Consider the following 21,662-nt stretch of genomic DNA (forward strand, 5'->3'; position numbering starts at 1 on the left):
TTCATAGAGAAATCCAGTTAGTCTCACTCCCCTACTCTTTCCCTATCTCCCTGCATATTTTTTCTCTTTCAAGTATTTATCCAATTCTCTTCTGAGGTTAGTATTGAATCTAGATTCACCACCATAACAGGCAATGTACTTCGAATCCTAATCACTTGTTGCGTAAAAGAGCTTTTCCTTGTGTCACCTCTGGTTCTTTTGCCAATCACCTAAGTCTGTGCCTTCGTGGTTATTGATTCTTCAGCAATTGGCAACAATTTCCCTTCATTTACTCAATCTAAACCTGTCATGATTTCAAACGCCCCCATTACATCTTCTCTTAGCCTTCGCCCCTCTAAGGAGAACAACAAGGGCGGTACAGTGGCGCAGTGGTTAGCACCACAGCCTCACAGCTCCAGGGACCCGGGTTCGATTCTGGGTACTGCCTGTGCGGAGTTTGCAAGTTCTCCCTGTGTCTGCGTGGGTTTCCTCCGGGTGCTCCGGTTTCCTCCCACATGCCAAAGACTTGCAGGTTGATAGGTTAATTGGCCATTATAAATTGCCCCTAGTATAGGTAGGTGGTAGGGAAATATATAGGGACAGGTGGGGATGTGATAGGAATATGGGATTAGTGTAGGATTAGTATAAATGGGTTGTTGATGGTCGGCACAGACTCGGTGGGCCGAAGGGCCTGTTTCAGTGCTGTATCTCTAAACTAAACTAAAACTAAACCCCAACCTCTCCAGTTTATCTTCATAATTCCTCATCCCTGGAACCATTATAGTAAATCTCTTCTGTACCCTCTCCATAACCTTCTTGTCCTTTCTAAATTGAGGTGCCCATAATTGGAACATGGTACCCCATCTGGGTCCGAACTAGTGTTTTATATAGGTTTAGCATAACTGCCTGTACTTTGTATGCTATGCCTCTACTAATAAAGCCCAGGATCCCACAGGCTTTATCAACTCCTTTGTTAACCTGTCCTGCCGCCTTCAAAGATTTGTGCACAAACGTGCCAGGTCTCTCTGTTCTTGTACCCCCTACAAAATTGTACCGTTTAGCTTGTATTGTCTCTCCCCATTCTCCCTACCAAAATGTATCACCTCATACTTTTCTGCATTGAATTTCATCTGACATGCCCAATCCACCAGCCTGTCTATGTCCTCTTGAAGTCTATTACTATTTTCCTCTTCGTGTCACCTACAAATTTTGAAGTTGTGCCCTGTACCCGTAAGTCCAAAACATTAATGCATGTCAAAAAGAGCAGTGGTCCTATTACTAAACACTGGGGAACATCGCTGTCTACTTTTCTCCAATCTCAAGAACTGCCATTCACCACACTTCTCTATTTTCTGTCCCTGAGCCAATTTTTTATCCATGCTGCTACTGTTCCTTTTACCTCATGAGCTTCAATTTTTTTCAATAAGCTTAATATGTGATACTTTATCAAATATCTTTTGAAAGTCCATGTACCTAACATCAACAGCACTGCCCTCATCCAGCCTCTCTGTTACCTCATCAAAAATCTCAATCAAGGTTGTCAAATATGATTTTAATCATAGAAAGGTAATGGCACAGAAAGAGGCCACTTCGCCCATCGTGTCTGCGCCGGCCGAAGAACAAGCCAGCCAGCATAATCCCACTTTCCAGCATTTGGAAACCAGCCCTGTAGGTTACAGCACTTCAGATGCATATCCAGGTACCTTTCAAATGAGTTGAGGGGTTCTGCCTCTACTACCCTTACAGGCAGTGAGTTGCAGACCCCTACCACTTACTGGGTGAAAAATCTTTTCATCTCCCCGCTAATCTTTCTACCAATCACTTTAAATCTGTGCCCCCTAGTCACTGACCTCTCTGCTAAGGTAAATAGGCCCTTCCTATCCACTCTATCCAGGCCCCTCACAATTTTGTACATCTCAATCAAATTTCCCCTCAGCCTCTTCCGTTCCAAAAAGAACAACCCAAGCTTATCCAATCTTTCCTCATAGCTGCATTTTTCCAGTCCTGGCAACATCCTCATAAATCTCCTCTGTACCCTCTCCAGTTCAATTACATCCTTTATGTAATGAGGTGACCAGAACTGCACACAGTACTAAAATAAAAGCAAAATACTCCAGATGCTGGAAATCTGAAATAAAAACAAGAAATGCACACAGTACTCAAGTTGTGGCCTAACTAATGTTTTATACAGTTCCAGTATAACCTCTCTGCTCTTATATTCTATACCTCGACTAATAAAGGAAAGAATTCCATATGCCTTCTTAATCACCTTATCGACCTGTCCTGCTATCTTCAGGGATCTGTGGACATTCACTCCAAGGTCCCTCACTTCCTCTACACCTCTCAGTATTCTCCCATTAATCGTGTAATTCCTTTGCCTTGTTGGACCTCCCCAAATGCATCACCTCACACTTCTCCAAATTGAATTCCATTTGCCACTTTTCTGCCCATCTGACCAGTCCATTGATATCTTCCTGCAGTCTACAGCTATCCTTCTCACTATCAACCACACAGCCAATTTTTGTGTTGTCTGCAAACTTCTTGATCGTGCCCCCTACATTTACGTCTAAATCATTAATATATACCACAAAAAGCAAGGGACCCAGTACTGAGCCCTGCAGAACGCCACTGGAAACAGCCTTTGTTTCCTGCCACTGAGCCAATTTTGTATCCAGCTTGCTACGTTTCCCTGGATCCCATGGGCTTTTGTTTATTTAAACAGTCTGTCATGTGGGACCTTGTCAAAAATCTTGCTTAAAATCCACATACACCCCATCAACTGCACTACCCTCATCAATCCTCCTTGTTACTTCTTCAAAAAATTCTATCAGATTAGTCAGACACGATCTTCCCTTAACAAATCCATGCTGACTATTCTTGATTAATCTATGATTTGCCTTTAACAAATTGTTCCCAGTTTCATTTATTCACCCACATTTTTTTTCCAAGCGGCTGTTGATTTTTTCCTGGATTTTTGTTTCGAAAAGCTTCCCCACCATCAATGTTAAACTGACAGCAATTGCCAGGTTTAACCTTCTCCACTTTTTTGAACAAGGGTGTAACTTTGCAATTCTCCAGCCATTTGGCACCAGCCCAGTATCGAGGATTGGAAGATTGAGGCAAGCACCTCTGCAATTTCTACCCTTATTTTCCTCAGCAACCTAATTTGGATCCGATCCAGACGAGCTGATCGATCTACTTTAAGTATCACCAGTCATTTTAGTACCTTCTCTTCATCTATTTTTATCTCATTCAGTTTCCTGATAACCTCCTTGTTTACCGTTGCTTTGGCAATGTCGTCTTCCCTGGTAAACACAGATGCAAAGTACTCATTGAGTACTTCAGCCACCATATAATAGATTTCCATTTTAATCCCTAATCAGCTCCACTGCTCCTCTGACAACCCTTTTTTTATTCGTTCATGGGATGTGGGCATCGCTGGCTAGGCCAGCATTTATTGCCCATCCCTAACTGCCCTTGAGAAGGTAGTGGTGAGCTGCCTTCTTGAACTGCTGCAGTCCTTGGGCTGCAGGTACACCAGCAGTACTGTTGGAAGGGAGTTACAGGATTTGACCCAGCAACAATGAAGGAATGACGATATAGTTCCAAGGCAGGATGGTGTGTGACTTGGAGGGGAACTTGCAGGTGGTGGTTTTCCCATGTATTTGCTGCCCTTGTCCTTCTGGGTGGTAGAGGTTGCAGGTTTGGAAGGTGCTGTTGAAGGAACCTTGGTGAGTTGCTGCAGTGCATCTTGTAGATGGTACACACTACTACCACTGTGCGTCGGTGGTGAAGGGAGTGAATATTGAAGGTGGTGGATGGGGTGCCAATCAAGCGGGCTGCTTTGTCCTCGATGCTGTCAAGCTTCTTGAGTGTTGGTGGAGCTGCACCCATCCATGCAAGTGGAGAGTATTCCATTTTTGTTCCTGACTTGTGCCTTGTAGATGGTGGACAGGTATTGGGGAGTCAGGAGGTTAGTTACTCACTGCAGAATTTCCAGCCTCTGACCTGCTCTTGTAGCCACAAAATTTATGTGGTTAGTCTAGTTCAGTTTGTCAATGATGACCCCAAGGATGTTGATAATGGGGGGGATTCAGCGATGGTAATGCCATTGAACATCAAGGGGAAATGGTTAGATTTTCTCTTGTTGGAGATGATCATTGCCTGGCACTTGTGTGGCGTGAACGTTACTTGCCACTTATCAACCCAAGCCTGGATGTTCAGGTCTTGCTGCATCTGGACACGGGCTGCTTCAGTATCTGAGGAGTCGCAAATGGTACTGAACGTTGTGCAACATCAGCGAGCATCCCCACTTCTGACCTTATGATGGAGGGAAGGTCGTTGATGAAGCAGCTGAAGACGGTTGGGCCTAGGACACTACCCTGAGGAACACCTGTAGCGATATCCTTGGACTGAGATGATTGACCTCCAACAACCACAACCATCTTCCTTTGCGCTAGGTATGACTCCGACCAGCGGAGAGTTTTCCCTCAATTCCCATTGACTCCAGTTTTGCTAGGCCTCCTTGTTGTCATACTTGGTCAACTGCTGCCTTGATGTCAAGGGCAGTCACTCTCACCTCACCTCTGGAGTTCAGCTCTTTTGTCCATGTTTAGACCAAGGCTGTATTGAGGTCAGAAGCTGAGTGGCCCTGCGGAACCCAAACTGAGCATCACTGAGCAGGTTATTTCTGAGCAAGTGCCACTTGATAGCACTGTTCATGACCCTTTCCATCACTTTGCTGATGATCGAGAGTAGACTGGTAGGACGGTAGTTGACTGGGTTGGGTTTGTCCTGCTTTTTGTGTACAGGACATACTTGGGCAATTTTCCACATTGCCTGATAGATGCCAGTGTTGTAGCTGTTTTTTTGACTGTTAAAATGCCTATAGGAGTCCTCTGGATTCCCTTTTATGTTATCTGCCATACCATTCTCATACTAATAGTCGTTTAGTAGCACAGAACTAGATTATTGCTGAAAATAGAGACATGTCAAAGCTTTTCGTCTTGCACTCATCAGGACAATCGCAAGAATAACCAATGTATGGGAAAACAACAACTTATACTGCATGAGAAGAGAGTGTTGCTTGGTTGGCAAGTGAACTCTGATTGTTAGAGGCTTTGCCATGGAGAACACACCAGTTTACGGTGACTGACAGTTAACTGCAAAGTTTTGTTTCAAATTTAAACCAGGCAGCTTGACTCTGATTGCTCAAAGCATTGCCCTGAGGAATGAACCAATGAATGGCTGTCACTTATTTTGTTCAGCTGAAACAGGCACAATATTTGTACAAGTCTGCAAAGAGCAGGGCCCTGTGTATTAATATATGTAGCTTCCAATATGCGCAAATGCGCATGTCCTACTGGCAATTTTAAATTGGTTGTCAGCATAATTCTTAGCACGCTGTGAAATGTTTAGCAAATGTTGTCCAATCGTAGAATCACAGACACTGTGTTTTGAGTTTTGCGGGTACGGGCTGGTTGGGTATGGCCCGTAACTTTCCTGTTGTGAACAGCAGAAGGGACATGTTGTTTGATACGATCCACCAGTATGTACGGCCTATATACCTAGCATTACACTGACATTGAGAAGGAGCAGCAGGACCCTAGAGAAGTCTTGAGAAAAGGTGCCCCGATCACCCAAAAAATCCACGAATGGCCCCCCGGCCGCAACTTCAAAGCGCCCGCGGGAGATGGCTCGGAGAGCATCTGTAGCGCACTGTCGGCAATGCTGCATGCCTTTATTTAAACCACTGAAAAAAAAACCCTTAGCGAATGTAATCACCTCTGTAAATCTGCCAAAAGATGCTTCACCTCCCGAAGGACGTGGATGAGCTTTCCGGACGTCGATGGTGGGCACTAGGGACCTTATTACCTGCACCCGCTTCCCCCCCCACCCCCCCCTTCCCTGCTCCGCCCTCTCAGCTCACCCCCCAACAACCCCGTCCCAGCCCGCCCCCCCCCTCGCACCATCTTCCCCCCGCACCCCCTTCCCCTGCACCCCCCCACCCCCTTACAGTCCCCTTCCCAGCTCCCCCTCGCACCCCCCTCCCTCCACCCCTCCACCCCTCCCCCTCGCATCTCCTCCTCCCACCGGCACCATCCTACACCTGTGTAGGGGCCCTAACAACCCCACTGCCTTATGGGCATCTCGGGAGAGACCAAGGCTAAGGGAGTAAACCCTAACAGAAAATCCGGAGCGGAACCCCGTAGGCGGTCATGTGTCACCCTTGGCATGTTTCCGGCAATTCCTGCAGCCATACTGGTGCCAAACGTCGTGCACTGCACTCCTTTGGACCCCACCAGAAAGGCCGAGAGGGGGGTTTTGACGACTGGGCAACTCTCAACCTCCATAAACTTGCCCAGGCATACGCCATGGAGAGGTCACTCCATAGTTGCCTCACAGCGCCTGACACAACACGGAAGGCAGCAGTTACGGGTTATAAGTCCAGATGAATTGGCGTAGAAACTGGGCGCCACGGGTTGCCTTTGTCGGTGGGAGAGGTCATTGCACCTCACTGGACAGCTACCGCCCGCCTCAAACCGGGCAGCCCCCAGTCAATAAGGTTCTGTCCCGCCACAGTCCACCTGCTTCAATGGGTGCTTGGAGCTCAGGGTCATTGCCCGAAAGGCACCACACCAAACAACACGAAGAAAGGAAAGAAGGTACCAGCCCTTCGCTTTGCAAGCTGGAACGTCAGAACTATGTGTCCTGGCCTGTCGGAAGACCTTACACAAATCAACGATTCTCGGAAGACTGCCATCGTTAACAACGAGCTCAGTAGACTCAATGTAGACATTGCAGCACTTCAGGAGACTCGCCTCCCCGCGAGTGGATCTTCAGCAGAGCAAGACTACACCTTCTTCTGGCAAGGCAGGGATCCTGAAGAACCAAGACAGCATGGAGTGGGCTTCGCCATCAGAAACTCCTTGCTCAGCATGATAGAGCCTCCCTCAAATGGCTCGGAACGCATACTGTCCATCCGACTGCTCACCACCTCTGGTCCAGTACACCTACTCAGCATCTATGCTCCAACACTCTGCTCCCCACCTGAAGCTAAAGACCAGTTCTACGAGCAACTCCATAACATCATTAGCAGCATCCCCAACACCGAACACCTATTCCTGCTGGGGGACTTTAATGCCAGGGTTGGGGCCGACCATGACTCATGGCCCTCCTGCCTTGGGCGCTATGGCGTTGGAAGGATGAATGAGAACGGGCAGAGACTGCTTGAGTTCTGTACCTATCATAACCTCTGCATCACCAACTCGTTCTTTCACACTAAACCCTGTCACCAGGTTTCATAGAGGCACCCAAGATCGCGTCGTTGGCACCAGCTAGACCTCATTGTCACAAGGCGAGCCGCCTTAAACAGTGTTCAAATCACACGCAGCTTCCACAGTGCGGACTGCGACACCGACCACTCCCTGGTGTGCAGCAAGGTTAGACTCAGACTAAAGAAGTTGCATCATTCCAAGCAGAAGGGCCACCCGTGCATCAACACTAGCAGAATTTCTCACTCACAGCTGTTACAAAAATTTCTAAATTCACTTGTAACAGCCCTTCAAAACACTCCCACAGGGGATGCTGAGACCAAGTGGGCCCACATCAGAGACGCCATCTATGAGTCAGCTTTGACCACCTACGGCAAAAGTGCGAAGAGAAATGCAGACTGGTTTCAATCTCATAATGAAGAGCCGGAACCTGTCATAGCCGCTAAGCGCATTGCACTGTTGAACTACAAGAAAGCCCCCAGCGATTTAACATCCGCAGCACTTAAAGCAGCCAGAAGGACTGCACAAAGAACAGCCAGGCGCTGCGCAAACGACTACTGGCAACACCTATGCAGTCATATTCAGCTGGCCTCAGACACCGGAAACATCAGAGGAATGTATGATGGCATGAAGAGAGCTCTTGGGCCAACCATCAAGAAGATCGCCCCCCTCAAATTTAAATCAGGGGACATAATCACTGACCAACACAAACAAATGGACCACTGGGTTGAGCACTACCTAGAACTGTACTCCAGGGAGAATGCTGTCACTGAGACTGCCCTCAATGCAGCCCAGCCTCTACCAGTCATGGATGAGCTGGACATACAGCCAACCAAATCAGAACTCAGTGATGCCATTGATTCTCTAGCCAGCGGAAAAGCCCCTGGGAAGGACAGCATTACCCCTGAAATAATCAAGAGTGCCAAGCCTGCTGTACTCTCAGCACTACATGAACTGCTATGCCTGTGCTGGGACGAGGGAGCAGTACCCCAGGACATGTGCGATGCCAATATCATCACCCTCTATAAAAACAAAGGTGACCGCGGTGACTGCAACAACTACCGTGGAATCTCCCTGCTCAGCATAGTGGGGAAAGTCTTTGCTCGAGTCGCTCTGAACAGGCTCCAGAAGCTGGCCGAGCGCGTCTACCCTGAGGCACAGTGTGGCTTTCGTGCAGAGAGATCGACTGTTGACATGCAGTTCTCCCTTCGTCAGATACAGGAGAAATGCCGCGAACAACAGATGCCCCTCTACATTGCTTTCATTGATCTCACCAAAGCCTTTGACCTCGTCAGCAGACGTGGTCTCTTCAGACTACTAGAAAAGATTGGATGCCCACCAAAGCTACTAAGTATCATCACCTCATTCTATGACAATATGAAAGGCACAATTCAACATGGTGGCTCCTCATCAGAGCCCTTTCCTATCCTGAGTGGTGTAAAACAGGGCTGTGTTCTTGCACCCACACTGTTTGGGATTTTCTTCTCCCTGCTGCTTTCACATGCGTTCAAGTCCTCTGAAGAAGGAATTTTCCTCCACACAAGATCAGGTGGCAGGTTGTTCAACCTTGCCCGTCTAAGAGCGAAGTCCAAAGTACGGAAAATCCTCATCAGGGAACTCCTCTTTGCTGACGATGCTGCTTTAACATCTCACACTGAAGAGTGCCTGCAGAGTCTCATCGACAGGTTTGCGGCTGCCTGCAATGAATTTGGCCTAACCATCAGCCTCAAGAAAACGAACATCATGGGGCAGGATGTCAGAAATGCTCCATCCATCAATATTGGCGACCACGCTCTGGAAGTGGTTCAAGAGTTCACCTACCTAGGCTCAACTATCACCAGTAACCTGTCTCTAGATGCAGAAATCAACAAGCGCATGGGAAAGGCTTCCACTGCTATGTCCAGACTGGCCAAGAGAGTGTGGGAAAATGGCGCACTGACACGGAACACAAAAGTCCGAGTGTATCAGGCCTGTGTCCTCAGTACCTTGCTCTATGGCAGCAAGGCCTGGACAACGTATGTCAGCCAAGAGCGACGTCTCAATTCATTCCATCTTCGCTGCCTCCGTAGAATACTTATCATCAGGTGGCAGGACCGTATCTCCAACACAGAAGTCCTCGAGGCGGCCAACATCCCCAGCTTGTACACACTACTGAGTCAGCAGCGCTTGAGATGGCTTGGTCATGTGAGCCGCATGGAAGATGGCAGGAACCCCAAAGACACATTGTACAGCGAGCTCGCCACTGGTATCAGACCCACCGGCCGTCCATGGCTCCGCTTTAAAGACGTCTGCAAACACGACATGAAATCCTGTGACATTGATCACAAGTCATGGGAGTCAGTTGCCAGCGTTCGCCAGAGCTGGCGGGCAGCCATAAAGACGGGGCAAAAATGTGGCGAGTCGAAGAGACTTAGTAGTTGGCAGGAAAAAAGACAGAGGCGCAAGGGGAGAGCCAACTGTGCAACAGCCCCGACAAACACATTTCTCTGCAGCACCTGTGGAAGAGCCTGTCACTCTGGAATTGGCCTTTATTGCCACTCCAGGCGCTGCTTCACAAACCACTGACCACCTCCAGGCGCGTATCCATTGTCTCTCGAGATAAGGAGGCCCAAAAGAAGAAGACACTGACATTGAAATTCATATATCACATTACTCATTTGTCTGATAGGCAGAATGTCTTTTTGGCTTGACGGCAGCATCCTGTTAATGGTGAACACCACACGTGTTACTACTGCATTGTAGCAGCGTGAAACAGCTAGCTTTACCTGTTGCTCATATTCTCATACTGTTGCTTTCCCCCTCTTATTTACTTTTTGAATTTGCCTCTGTACTTTTTATATTCGGCCTGATTCCCTGTTCATCAAACTGACCCCTGTCATACGCCCACTCTTTCTGGTTCATCCAACTTTCCAACATATTGTCATTCAGGGAGCTCTGGCTTTGGTTGCCCTCTATTTACCCATCGTGGGAATGTACCTAGACTGTACTCAAACATCTCCTCTTTGAAGGCCCCCATTATCTGCTTCTCTTCATTCACATCTTACTTTAACTGTCAGAAAACCATGGATGGATGAGTTTAAGATGGGTCAAATGGCCTTTCTTATCTGTAGGCACCACGTGAATAATATTGTTGCACCACATCTAAACTTTGAAGTGTCTTGTATAAAATGTCAATGCAAGGACAAGGAAAGGTTTACAGAACCCTACCTTTAGCTGCTTCCTTTTGTGGTCGTTAGTGCCAATTCAATCACACTTCCTGTGAAGAATGAATTTGGATTCATTACTTTTTGTCACATTGATGAATTTTGAATATTGTGCTTAATTTGTGACAATATGGATAATCATCAAGGCCTAAAATTCTTCCAAGCTCTTCTATGCTGCAGTTGCAATGGAGGGAAGGGGTCAGCCTTTCTCAATTAAGTGACAAAACCATCATGGTCCAATTTTCTTTAATTCTTCCATCTAGATCTTCTGTTTGGAACTCCCCACACAAGCCTTGCTCATATTCAACCCTTTACATACACTCCATATACTCTTGTGATAGAGAGAGGAAGTACTGGAACAATGCTATTAGATCAGCTGTTTGCTGCCAACTGGGGATGTCCTTCAAGTATTTGCCTTCACTCAATGCTGTTAATCCTGTTGCAGGAAAAACCTGCTCACAATGTCTGAAAGAGGCAACAAAATAATTGGACATCAGAGATTCAATGCCACACGATAAGCAGGCAATAGAGTGCTGGGAGGGCACTCCACCTTGGCTGTAGGACATGACAGGCTGTAGCAGCATTACAGAGATGGAATTCACAGCCAAAATGTTCACAGAAGTGTTTATAAATAAGTAGGGGTAGAGGAGTTGAGCAGTAACATTGAACAAAGGTTTTCTCGCACAAGCATTCATCTAGTAATGCCTCACCAAGTAGTGCCCTTTGTATTTGAATCCAGAAAAAATGTTTCAATGATTATTCAATTTGGGTCATTACAGCCAATCTCCATCTGACTTCTGCTGATGTATATGCTCCTGCAGAGCCACTGGTCAGTTACCATGTGGGATCCCTCAGTAGCCCATAAACAATGAGGCTAATTGTAGCACCCAACTGCCAAATGTAACTAATTTAGTATAATAAAAGCAAAATACTGCAGATGCTGGAAATCTGAAATAAAAACAAGAAATGCTGGAAATACTCAGCATGTCTGGCAGCATCTGTGGAGAGAGAAGCAGAGTTAACGTTTCAGGTTAATGACCTTTCTTCAGAACTGGCAAATATTAGAAATGTGAAAGGTTGTAAGCAAGTAAAGCGGGGGTGGGGCAAGAGATAACAAAGGAGAAGGTGTAGATTGGACAAGGTCACAGAATAGCTGACCAGAAGGTCATGGAGCAAAGGCAAACAATATGTTAGTGGTGTGTTGAAAGACAAAGCTTTTGTACAGATAGGGTGTTAACGGACTGAAAATTGAACAGCTGCAAGTACAAACATGAAAAAACCATGGGTAAGCAAACTGAACAAACTAAGATGAAATGAAATAATATAAAATAAACACAAAAAAAAGAAAAAAGAACTAAAAATAAAAGTAGAATGGGGGGGCCTGTCATACTCTGAAATTATTGAACTCAATGTTCAGTCCGGCAGGCTGTAGTGTGCCTAATCGGTAAATGAGATGCTGTTCCTCGAGCTTGCGTTGATGTGCACTGGAACACTGCAGCAATCCCAGGACAGAGATGTGAGCATGAGAGCAGGGAGGAGTGTTGAAATGGCAAGCAACCGGAAGCTCGGGGTCATGCTTACGGGCTGAGCAGAGGTGTTCCGCAAAGCGGTCACCCAGTCTGCGTCTGGTCTCCCCAATGTAGAGGAGACCACATTGTGAGCAGCAAATACAGTATACTACATTGAAAGAAGTACAAGTAAATCGCTGCTTCACCTGAAAGGAGTGTTTGGGGCCTGGGATAGTGAGGAGAGAGGAGGTAAATGGGCAGGTATTACACCTCCTGCGATTGCAGGGGAAGGTGCCATGGGAAGGGGACGAGGTGGTGGGGGTAATGGAGGAGTGGACCAGGGTGTCGCGGGGGGAACGATCCTAACTAATTTAGTATAAGCTAGTAATTGAACCTAAGTGCTTCCTAGTCTATTTAGCTCAGAATATCCAAATTGTAATGCAGTACATCAAACTAATACAGCACATCAAACTAATACAAGATCTCAAGTAATACATCCCTCAAAACCAATACAGCCCTCAAACGAATTAATACAGCACCTCAAACTAATAGTCCCTCAAACTAATATAGCTCCTCAAACTAATACGGGCCAAAAGAAATGTATTGAATTAAAGATTGTTTAAATGGTACAGATATCAAATCACTGAATTTTAAAATTTTCCATTGGAGATTTTTTTGAACATATTGGCAAAAAGTGCCATCTGTGTCCTGTGTCTTCCCCTTTTATTCCACACTGCAACAGACAAAAAAGAAAATAAGTATATGCAATGTCACAATGTTTCTTTCATATTTTGCTGCAGCTAACGATTTGATTCGCCATGACCAAGCAATGTGCATCCTGGATGAACGGCACAAACGTGATGTGAAAAACTTAAACAAGGCTATTGATGAATTCCGTATATGCTACCAGAAGCCTGAAACGCATCGTGAGTTTGATCTGAATGATCCACAGGCCTTAAAAAAGGACTTTCCTGCCCGAATTTCAGACACTGACCCTCGCTGCACCGTATCCAGTATACAAAAGCTTCCTGGGGAAGACTTACAACAAGAAGAACGTATTAGACGTCAGCAGAAGCAAATCAGGGAGTGGTCACTTGCCCAGCAAAAAGACCTGAAGAATGCTTTAGAAGACCAGAAGTTTGCAAGTGAGTAGAATTACAAAGTAAAACTCAACCTCATGATAGATATGACAGCCATGTAACAAATAACTAATTGTTCAAGAGGCTACTTAGACACTTCCTGTGGAGAAATGCCTCTTGTACAGACTTAAAGTTATATCCCAGTATATTGCAACAATAAACTATCACATAGTAATTAATAATTTACTTGGCCCCCCTTTTTAAAAAAAGTATTATTTCCCTTCCCCCACATTCCTATTTGTTAAGTCTTCACTCCCAGATGTACACAATTCCTCAGTTGAAAAGCATGCAGAGAATGGTTCCCAAATTATTGATTTTAGTCATTGATCAACTTTCTGCTTTTGCAATCCTCCTCCAAGTTGTTGAGTTTGGGAATGTCGTAAGTCTTGCTATACTGTCAGCCCAGTACATCAGTAAAGGTAAATATTTAAAAATACTTTTACAGAATGCATTTGAACTACACATCCACAGCCTACCGAGATTTTCTTTGAATTATTGAGAATATGCACAAATTGTTTTGGAGACGATATATACCTAACTCAATGCATAACAAGTAATTTCCTGCATCCAACAGTCCTGAAATCATCTTTGTGTTTTGTTTTATCTTGCACTTGCAAATGCATTACAATATTGCTTGGAGATTAGATGGATTAGCACCTGTCCTGGTTTCAAATCCAGTCCAGACTGATGAAAACCTTTTGTCATTTAATGTCTCCTGCCCTCTGCCCTATTAGACCTTTCCTTTTGTTCTTCTTCCCTTGCCACTTTCACTTGCTCAAAACGTATTACATTTCTAACTTGAAACGTTAACTCTGCTTTTCGCTCCATAGATGCTGCCTGACCTGCTGAGTACATAGAACATAGAACATAGAAAAATACAGCACAGAACAGGCCCTTCGGCCCACGATGTTGTGCCGATCCTTTGTCCTCTGTCAAGGACAATTTAATCTATACCCCATCATTCTCCTTTATCCATATACCTATCTAAAAGCCGTTTGAAAGTCCCTAAAGTTTCTGACTCAACAACTTCCCCAGGCAAGGCATTCCATGCCCCTACCACTCTCTGGGTAAAGAACCTTCCCCTGACATCCCCCTTATATCTCCCACCCTTCACTTTAAATTTATGACCCCTTGTAACGCTTTGCTCCACCCGGGGAATTCCAGCATTTTCTGTTTTTGTTTCAGATTTCCAGCATCTGCAGTATTTGCTTTTGTATTTGTGTTTAATTCACTGCCACTTCTCTTCCAGGAATGCCCACCTTGAAGTTCTGCTCTTCTCTCTGACGGAATTTCCATTTACCTTTTCTACCTTGTTAACCTTCATTGCTTGCTATCTCCCTTCTTGTGGTTGATCAGGTTATTACAAAAGCTCACTTTCACAGCCACATCTCCTTCCTGAGCAACTGTCTCCGGCTCCACCTTATTCCACATGGATTCCAACTAAAATTCTGCCCTTCGTGTTTCTGATCCATCCACAATTACAGATATCTCCTAGACATTCAGCATTCCTCGAACTGTTGTTCTCGCCGCATTCTAAAATCCACTCTCAACACTATGCGCTGCCTCATGCACACTCTTGACCTCTCTCTCGAGCAGTACCAACTCACCCTCTCTCAGAGCTGTCCTGATCCACTGTTTCATTTCATCCTTTGCCTCATCTGGTGTTTTCACCAAAAACATTTTATCTTCCTTTCAGGTGTGAAGGATTGCAAGCTTCAACAACTCATGTGTACCAACACCCCACTGGATCCTTCTTCCCCTTCTCCCTGACCTATCTCGTCTTCGAATTTCACCCCTTGCTATGTATTCATGATGCCCTCTGTCCCTCTGTCCTTCCTCTTTTTGACTCTGAATGATCTATCCTCCGCAAAGGCCTCAGCTTCATCCCCTTACGCTCCACCTCAATGAATTTCGAGCTCAGCATGACCCTGAGCTCTTCTTTCGTCGCCTCTGCCTCTGCACCCACTTCTTTGCCAGGAGTCATCTCCCACTCAGCAGCATCTTGTCTCCAATATTCTCCTTCCACCTGGACCCCTCCCTCTGGCCTTTTACCCGCCCTCAGTCTTTTCATTGAGGACTGCCAGTATGGCACCAGCCATTTCAATTTCTCTGCTCCCCTCACTTGCTCTAACCTATCTCCCTCTGAACGTTCAGCACTCTGTTCTCTCAGCTCCAACCCTAACATCATCATCAAACCTGCTGGCATGGGTGGTGTCATTGTTGGCTGGGTTACCGACCTCTACTAGCAGAGGCCAAACGCCGACTCTCTGACACTTCCTCCTAACTTTTCCTGGACCAGGACTCCACTACTGAACATTAAGACCTTGTATCCAGGACAGTCACTGACCTCATTTCCTCTGGAGATCTTCCCTCCACAACCTCCCACCTCAGAATTCCCCAACACTTGTTACGACTGAGGCGGGAGGAGTGCATTGTTCATTCTAGTTCCATTCTAGGGTCACAACATATATTTAATTTTTTTCCCACTTACCGATACGGTCAATCATAGACTCTATTTTTACCCCAGAATAAAACACACCAACCAGGTTTCTTTAATAAACAACAAAATTATCAGATTATTATAAAACAAGTCTTAAACAGTAATGAAGTAAGGAATAGACACACAGCTTGAAATAGTAAAGTTCCCTTTTTACCTTAGCCCCTCACACTCACACACACATACATCAGTTAACTGGAAAAATAAAGGGATTTGCGTTTCAGAGCTCTATTATTAAAGAAAAGACAAAAAAAAACACATGGATTAAATACTTGCTAATTCTTGAAAAAAAAGAAGATATCGAAAGATGTCCTTTGTTTTAGTTTGGCACCCCAAGTGCATATAGATGGCTGTCACTAGGATCTTCATAGAACAGTTCTTTTCAGATGACGTTAAAGATCAGTTTGGGTAGGCTTTCCAAGAAATGCAGTTACAGAGACTTCAGATAGGCCTTACAGGAGAAATGCAGCAACAGGGGTTTCAGTTCCCACACGTTTGATATGTGGGGTTTCTTCAAATACAGGAGCAAAGAGGAGACTGACAAACTGGACACACAGGATATCTTTCAAAGGGAGAGAAAGAGATGGACTGGGTCTCCTTGACAGGCAAAAACCATCTGTCTTCCAAACAGTTCACACTTCATCTCTCTGTTCATAGCGAAACCAAAACAATGTCACAAGACCAAGCCTCCTGAACCCTGTAAATCTTGACCTGTCACTAGTCTGTAAGCATCTTCTCCAAGTCAAAACAACAAGCTCCCTACTGGTTATTTTAGCTGAAAACAGGTGCCTTCCAGTAAGCACTTGCTTACAAGCCAAGTCCAGGAACCTTCTGGTGACATCTTTTAAAAAGACACAAAGTTCAGCATCTCTTCAAGCTTCCAAATGAATCAATGTCCATAATTCAACTATAAGTCCTTAAAAACATATTTTACAAAAAATAGAAAACACTCTCGTAACACACTGAACAGCCTACTTCTACCTCTTTCCCAAAATCCACAAACAAGACTGCTCTGGTAGACCCATTGTTTTAGCCTGTTCTTGCCCCACTGAACTGATTTCTTTCTATCTTGACTCTATTTTTACTCCCATGTCAGTCTCCTCCCACCTATATCCGTGACTCTTCCAATGCCCTCTGCCAGTTCAACGGTTTCCAGTTTCCTGGCCCTCACTGTCTCCAATTCACCATGAACGTCCAACCCCTCTACACCTTCATCCCCTACCAAGATGCTCTGGGGGCACCCCGCCTCTTCCTAGAACGCAGGCCCAACTGGTTCCCATCCACCACACCCTCCTCCATCTGGCTGAACTTGTTCTCACATTCGACAACTTCTCCTTCAACTCCACTCACTTCCTTCAAATAAAAGGTGTTGCTATGTGTAGCCACATGGGTACTAGCTATGCCTGCCTTTTTGTGGGTATTACAACCAGGTGAGAAAGGTGTCTAGAGGCCCCTCTCAGCCTTCACCTGGTCTTACTGTAACTGGGTTTTATTTTTAAACACATGGTGTTTTGAGCTCCCCCTTGGTGAATCCTTGTTCACTGCTTTCCAATTATAAGGCAAAGAAACAAGCACAAACAGGCTTTCTTAGGTTTAAAGAAGAAAAGTGATATTTATTTTACTTAAAATTAAACTCTAATTCGGTTAACACCTACGGATACACGATGCGTTTACGCTAGCATGCATACGCCATACACACATGCAGATAGGGACAGAAAAGAGCAGAAGAAATGAAGTGGAAAAGTTTAAGGCAATATCTGAAGAGTATTTTTGTTACAGGTCTTCGAGCTCACTATAGAGTCCTTGCTTGTAGGTAGATCTTGCTTTTCGTTGGGGCCCAGTATTCTTCTTAAACCTTGTTCACTGTAGGAGACTTTTCTCTCTTGGGGTTCATGTGTCTTCAATGGATTCTGAAGCTGGTGAGGAAGAGATGGGAGCTGACAGGAGAGGCTTTTTTCAATCCAGGAGCCAAGAGCTTTCTGTCAGTTCAAAAACTGTCTCCACAATTTAAAACTCCCCAAGTTGACCAGCAGGGTGGTCACTTGCCCGACTGGTTTGACCAGGTCTTTTCTGTGTATTGTATGGGAGCAGGGGATAGCTCCTTTGTTCCAACACTGTCTGTTGATATGCAAAAATGTCTTTCCGGCCAGGGGCCTGGCAATTCCTTGTAACAGGCCTTCTCTTCTTTGCAGCAACAATTTGAAATTTAGTGTCCATGTGACGAAATTGAAGTGCCTCATTCTTGGCAGGTGGAGGCCTGCATGACACCTCCCCACCCAGGGGAATGAAATGCAATTTGAAAAAAGAGGCACATTTCATTAAAAGAGTTGAGTGAAAAATATATGACATACAGAAAACCATGCATTTCCCTCATTCATTCCCATTCATTCATAAATCTTAAAGCTAATTAAAATTGTCTTTTCTGGGTGCCAGTGCTACTTTAATTTCACCTTTTTGGCATCCCAGTAACCATGTGGTTCTTTGGGGAAGTTTTTCTTCAGTTTACCCATTGCCATGACTGCTTAGGGTTTTGTTCCTGTTGAGGTCATTTTTTTCAGGAGAGTTAGTAGGGGGCAGGTCTATCCTGACCTCTCTTTCAGTGCCTTGCTGATTCATGCAAAAGTTTTTGACTTCAGGGGATGGGTGGTTCCCTTTTCCTCTGACAGTGGGGGCAGATTCTTTGTTAATTTCCCCTTTGTTCTCTGCGACATTCCTGCCTGCAGGTATGTTTGCAGACTCTACTTCACTCCACTGTGGCACTTTGACTAGGTGAGGCATCACCCTCATGGTTTCTGTGCCCCCTAGAGGTCTCTCTTTCTCTCTGCACATTCCTGCAAATGCTGTTAACAACTCTGGTGGGGTGCTTCTAGAGTCTGCATTTACATAGGAGGATGTGGGGTCTAACTTTTCAAATTTTTCAGGGTTGGCTGACTGGACAGCAAGGGTTTTCATCCGGGATTCCTCCCAGACTTCCTTTAACCTGCCCTCTGGGTCACTTTTTCCCCTTCCCTTTCTAAACTTTTGCCAGCCATGTGCCTGCCTGTGTCCCCTTTTGTTCTAGGTGGGGGTCCCTTACAGTTCACCAGACATCTGCTGGAGGGTCCTCCTAACACCGGTAATGGATTTGGGGTGCAGGTTTCACTGTAGGTTGGGGTTTCCCCTCAATCTGGCACATGTGACAACTCCTGCTGTACTCCACCACATCTTTGTGGAATTTTGGCCAGTCAAACTGCTGTCTTATGCGGGCTTTGGTCTTTCGGATACCAGTATGTACAGCCACTGTTGTCTCGTGGGCCCTTGATAATATTTCTCTCCGGTACCTCTGTGGCACCACTAACTGGTGAACTACTGTTCAGTCCTTGCTCTCAGGTCTTTGAGGAGAACTCAATTTCCTCATCAGTACCTCATTCTTTAAATAGTAGCAATCAGGGACTCCCTCTGCTTCACTTTCAGACTGGGCAGCGTGTGCTAACTCTTGCAATACTGGGTCGGCTCGCTGAAACTCAGCTAGGGAAAATCCATTTAATTAATTCCCTGGATCTCCTAACTTTCCAAAGAAAGTCTCAGCCAAACAGACCTGGTCATCTGCCTGCAGTGCTAATTCAGTCTCCCCTGGAGGAGCTGATTTGATCATGGCCTGATCCACTACAAATTCAGGGAAACTGCAGGAGACCGTCTCCTGCCATGCCCTGTCACTCTGACCTCCTGTGGTCTTTATTTCACTACTGGGGGGGGGGGGGGGGCGGGTGGCTACCACCTTCACCCCCACAAGATCATTACCGAGGAGCAGGTCAACCCCATCCACAGACATATTAGGGACAATCCCAACTGTCACCGGTCCCGAAACTAGGTCGCACTCCAGATGCAGGCATACACTGCCCTCCAATACCATTCACCACCATTTTGGTGTTCACTGCACTCTCTGGGGAAAGGTCAGGCCTTTTCCCAGTAAAAGGGATCTAGTGGCCCTGAGAATTACCAAGTGCTTGCTGGCCCTACTCGAGGGGCATGGGGTTACTTTTCCTTCAGACACAAAACCCTGATAGACTTTAGGACTCCTATTAGCTTTTCCTGCACTGGCCATAGTAAGCTTCCTGGGTTGCACTCGTGCTGCAGTTAAAGCCACAGCTTGTTCTGCTGTGCTTTCCATCAAGGTCCTGTCTTCACTGAGTCGGTATGCCCTGATTAACCCTACTGGTTTCCCCTTTAGTTTCCAGCAGTCAGCTTTTAACTGCCCTGCTTTATTACAATGGAAGCACACGGGTCTCCGGGACTCACTCTTGCTCACGGCACCTTCCTTTTTGGCTGGAGGAGGGCCCCTTGTCTCTCCTGCTTTCCTTTCTCTCCCAGAACTGCCTGGGCAGATGTCACCTTCCCACCCTTTGTGGGGGTGATTAGGAAAGGTTCTCCCCTGGGAAACTGACTTCTAAATTAAAGCAAACTCATCAGCCAGAACAGCCATTTGCCTGGCTCTCTGGACCTGCTGCTCCTTTACATGGGTCTTTATTGAAAGTGGAAGAGAATTTTTAAATTCCTCTAACAGAACTACTTCCCTGAGATTCTCATAGCTGATTCTCATGTATGGAACCATTCTGATAAATTGCCTCTGTACCCTTTCAAGGACCCTCACATCCTTCCTAAAGTATGATGAACAGAACTGGATGCAATACTGTAGTTGGGGCCTAATCAGAGCTTTATAAAAGTTCTGCATTACATCCCTGCTTTTGTACTCAATACCTCTATTTATGAAGTCCAAGATCGCACATGCTTTATTAACCTCTCTCTCAATGTGTCCTGCCACCTTCAAAGGTCTATGCACATGCTCGCCCACGACCCTCTGTCCCTGCACACTCTTTAGAAATGTGCCTATAACTCTATATTATCTCTCCCTAACCCTGCTGCCAAAATGCATCACCTCACTCTTCTCTATATTAAATTCCTTTTGCCGCTTGTCTGCCCATTCTGCTGGCCCCTCTATGCCCTGTTGTCGATTTGTATAATTTTCACTGTTTGCCACTCCTCCAAGGTTGGTATCATCGACAAATTTTGTAATTTTACTCTGTATTCCAATATCCCAATCATTTGCACATATCTGAAATGCAGCGGTCCTAGCATTAACCCTTGGGGAACACCATTGTCTACCATCCTCCAGTCAGAAAAATAACCATTTACTGCGACTCGCTGTCTTTTGTCCTTTATCCAATTTTCTATCCAAGCTGATACTAACCCTTCTATTCCCGGAGCCTTAATTTTGTTAACCAGCCTTTTATTTGGTACTTTTTCAAACACTTTCTTAAAATCTATGTAAGGAACATCCATTGCATTCCCTTCATCAAGCTTTTCTGTTACTTCATCAAAAAATTCAATTAGATTAGTCAAGCATGATCTGCCTTTTACAAATCTATGCTGGTTCTCCTTAATTAACTCAAACCTCTCCAAGTGCCTGTTGATTTTTTTGCTGATTGTTTCTAAAACCTTACCCACCACTGATGTTAAACTGACTAGTCTGTAAGTTACTAGGACTGTCCTTACACCCATTCTTGAATAAAGGTGTCACATTTGCCACTCTGCAATCCTCTGGCACCTCCCCCATATCTAGGGAAGATTGGAAGATTATGGCAATCCCCTCAGCTATCTCCACCCAGCATGCAAGCCATCCAGACCAGGCGACTTTCCACTCAAACCTTAACCAGCCTTTCCATTACCTCCAATCTCTCAATTTTCACCCCATCCATTACCTATACCATCTTCACTTCTACTGATATTTTCTCAGAATTCTCTTACTTAGTAAACATCAGTGCAAAGTACTCATTTATTATTCTAGCCTTGCCCTGTACCTCCAAGCATATATCACCCTCTTTGTTTCTAATAAAACCCACCTCTTGCTACCCGCTTATTATTTACATGCTGGTAGAAGGTTTTTGGGTTCCCTTTATGTTGACTACCATTCTATTCTCATATTCTCTCTTTTCCAGTCTTATTTTTCGCTTCACTTCCCCTCTCAATTGGTTGTAGTTGGCCTGATTCTCAGTTAAAGAATTCTCCTGATATGCAGTATACAC

At 45.4% G+C, this 21,662-nt stretch overlaps 1 protein-coding gene across 1 annotated transcript in view; it reads left to right on the top strand.

The window, feature by feature from the left end:
* Positions 1-21,662, top strand: part of ribc2 (RIB43A domain with coiled-coils 2) — a 43,868-nt gene that overhangs the window by 3,540 nt on the left and 18,666 nt on the right. Inside the window, exon 3 of the mRNA XM_068051267.1 lies at positions 12,765-13,109. Within this exon, the coding sequence (XP_067907368.1) occupies positions 12,765-13,109 (345 nt within the window). The remainder of the gene's footprint in view (positions 1-12,764; positions 13,110-21,662) is intronic.

The sequence above is a fragment of the Heterodontus francisci genome, chromosome 18 (assembly GCF_036365525.1).
Source record: "Heterodontus francisci isolate sHetFra1 chromosome 18, sHetFra1.hap1, whole genome shotgun sequence".
NCBI classification, from domain to species: domain Eukaryota; kingdom Metazoa; phylum Chordata; class Chondrichthyes; order Heterodontiformes; family Heterodontidae; genus Heterodontus; species Heterodontus francisci.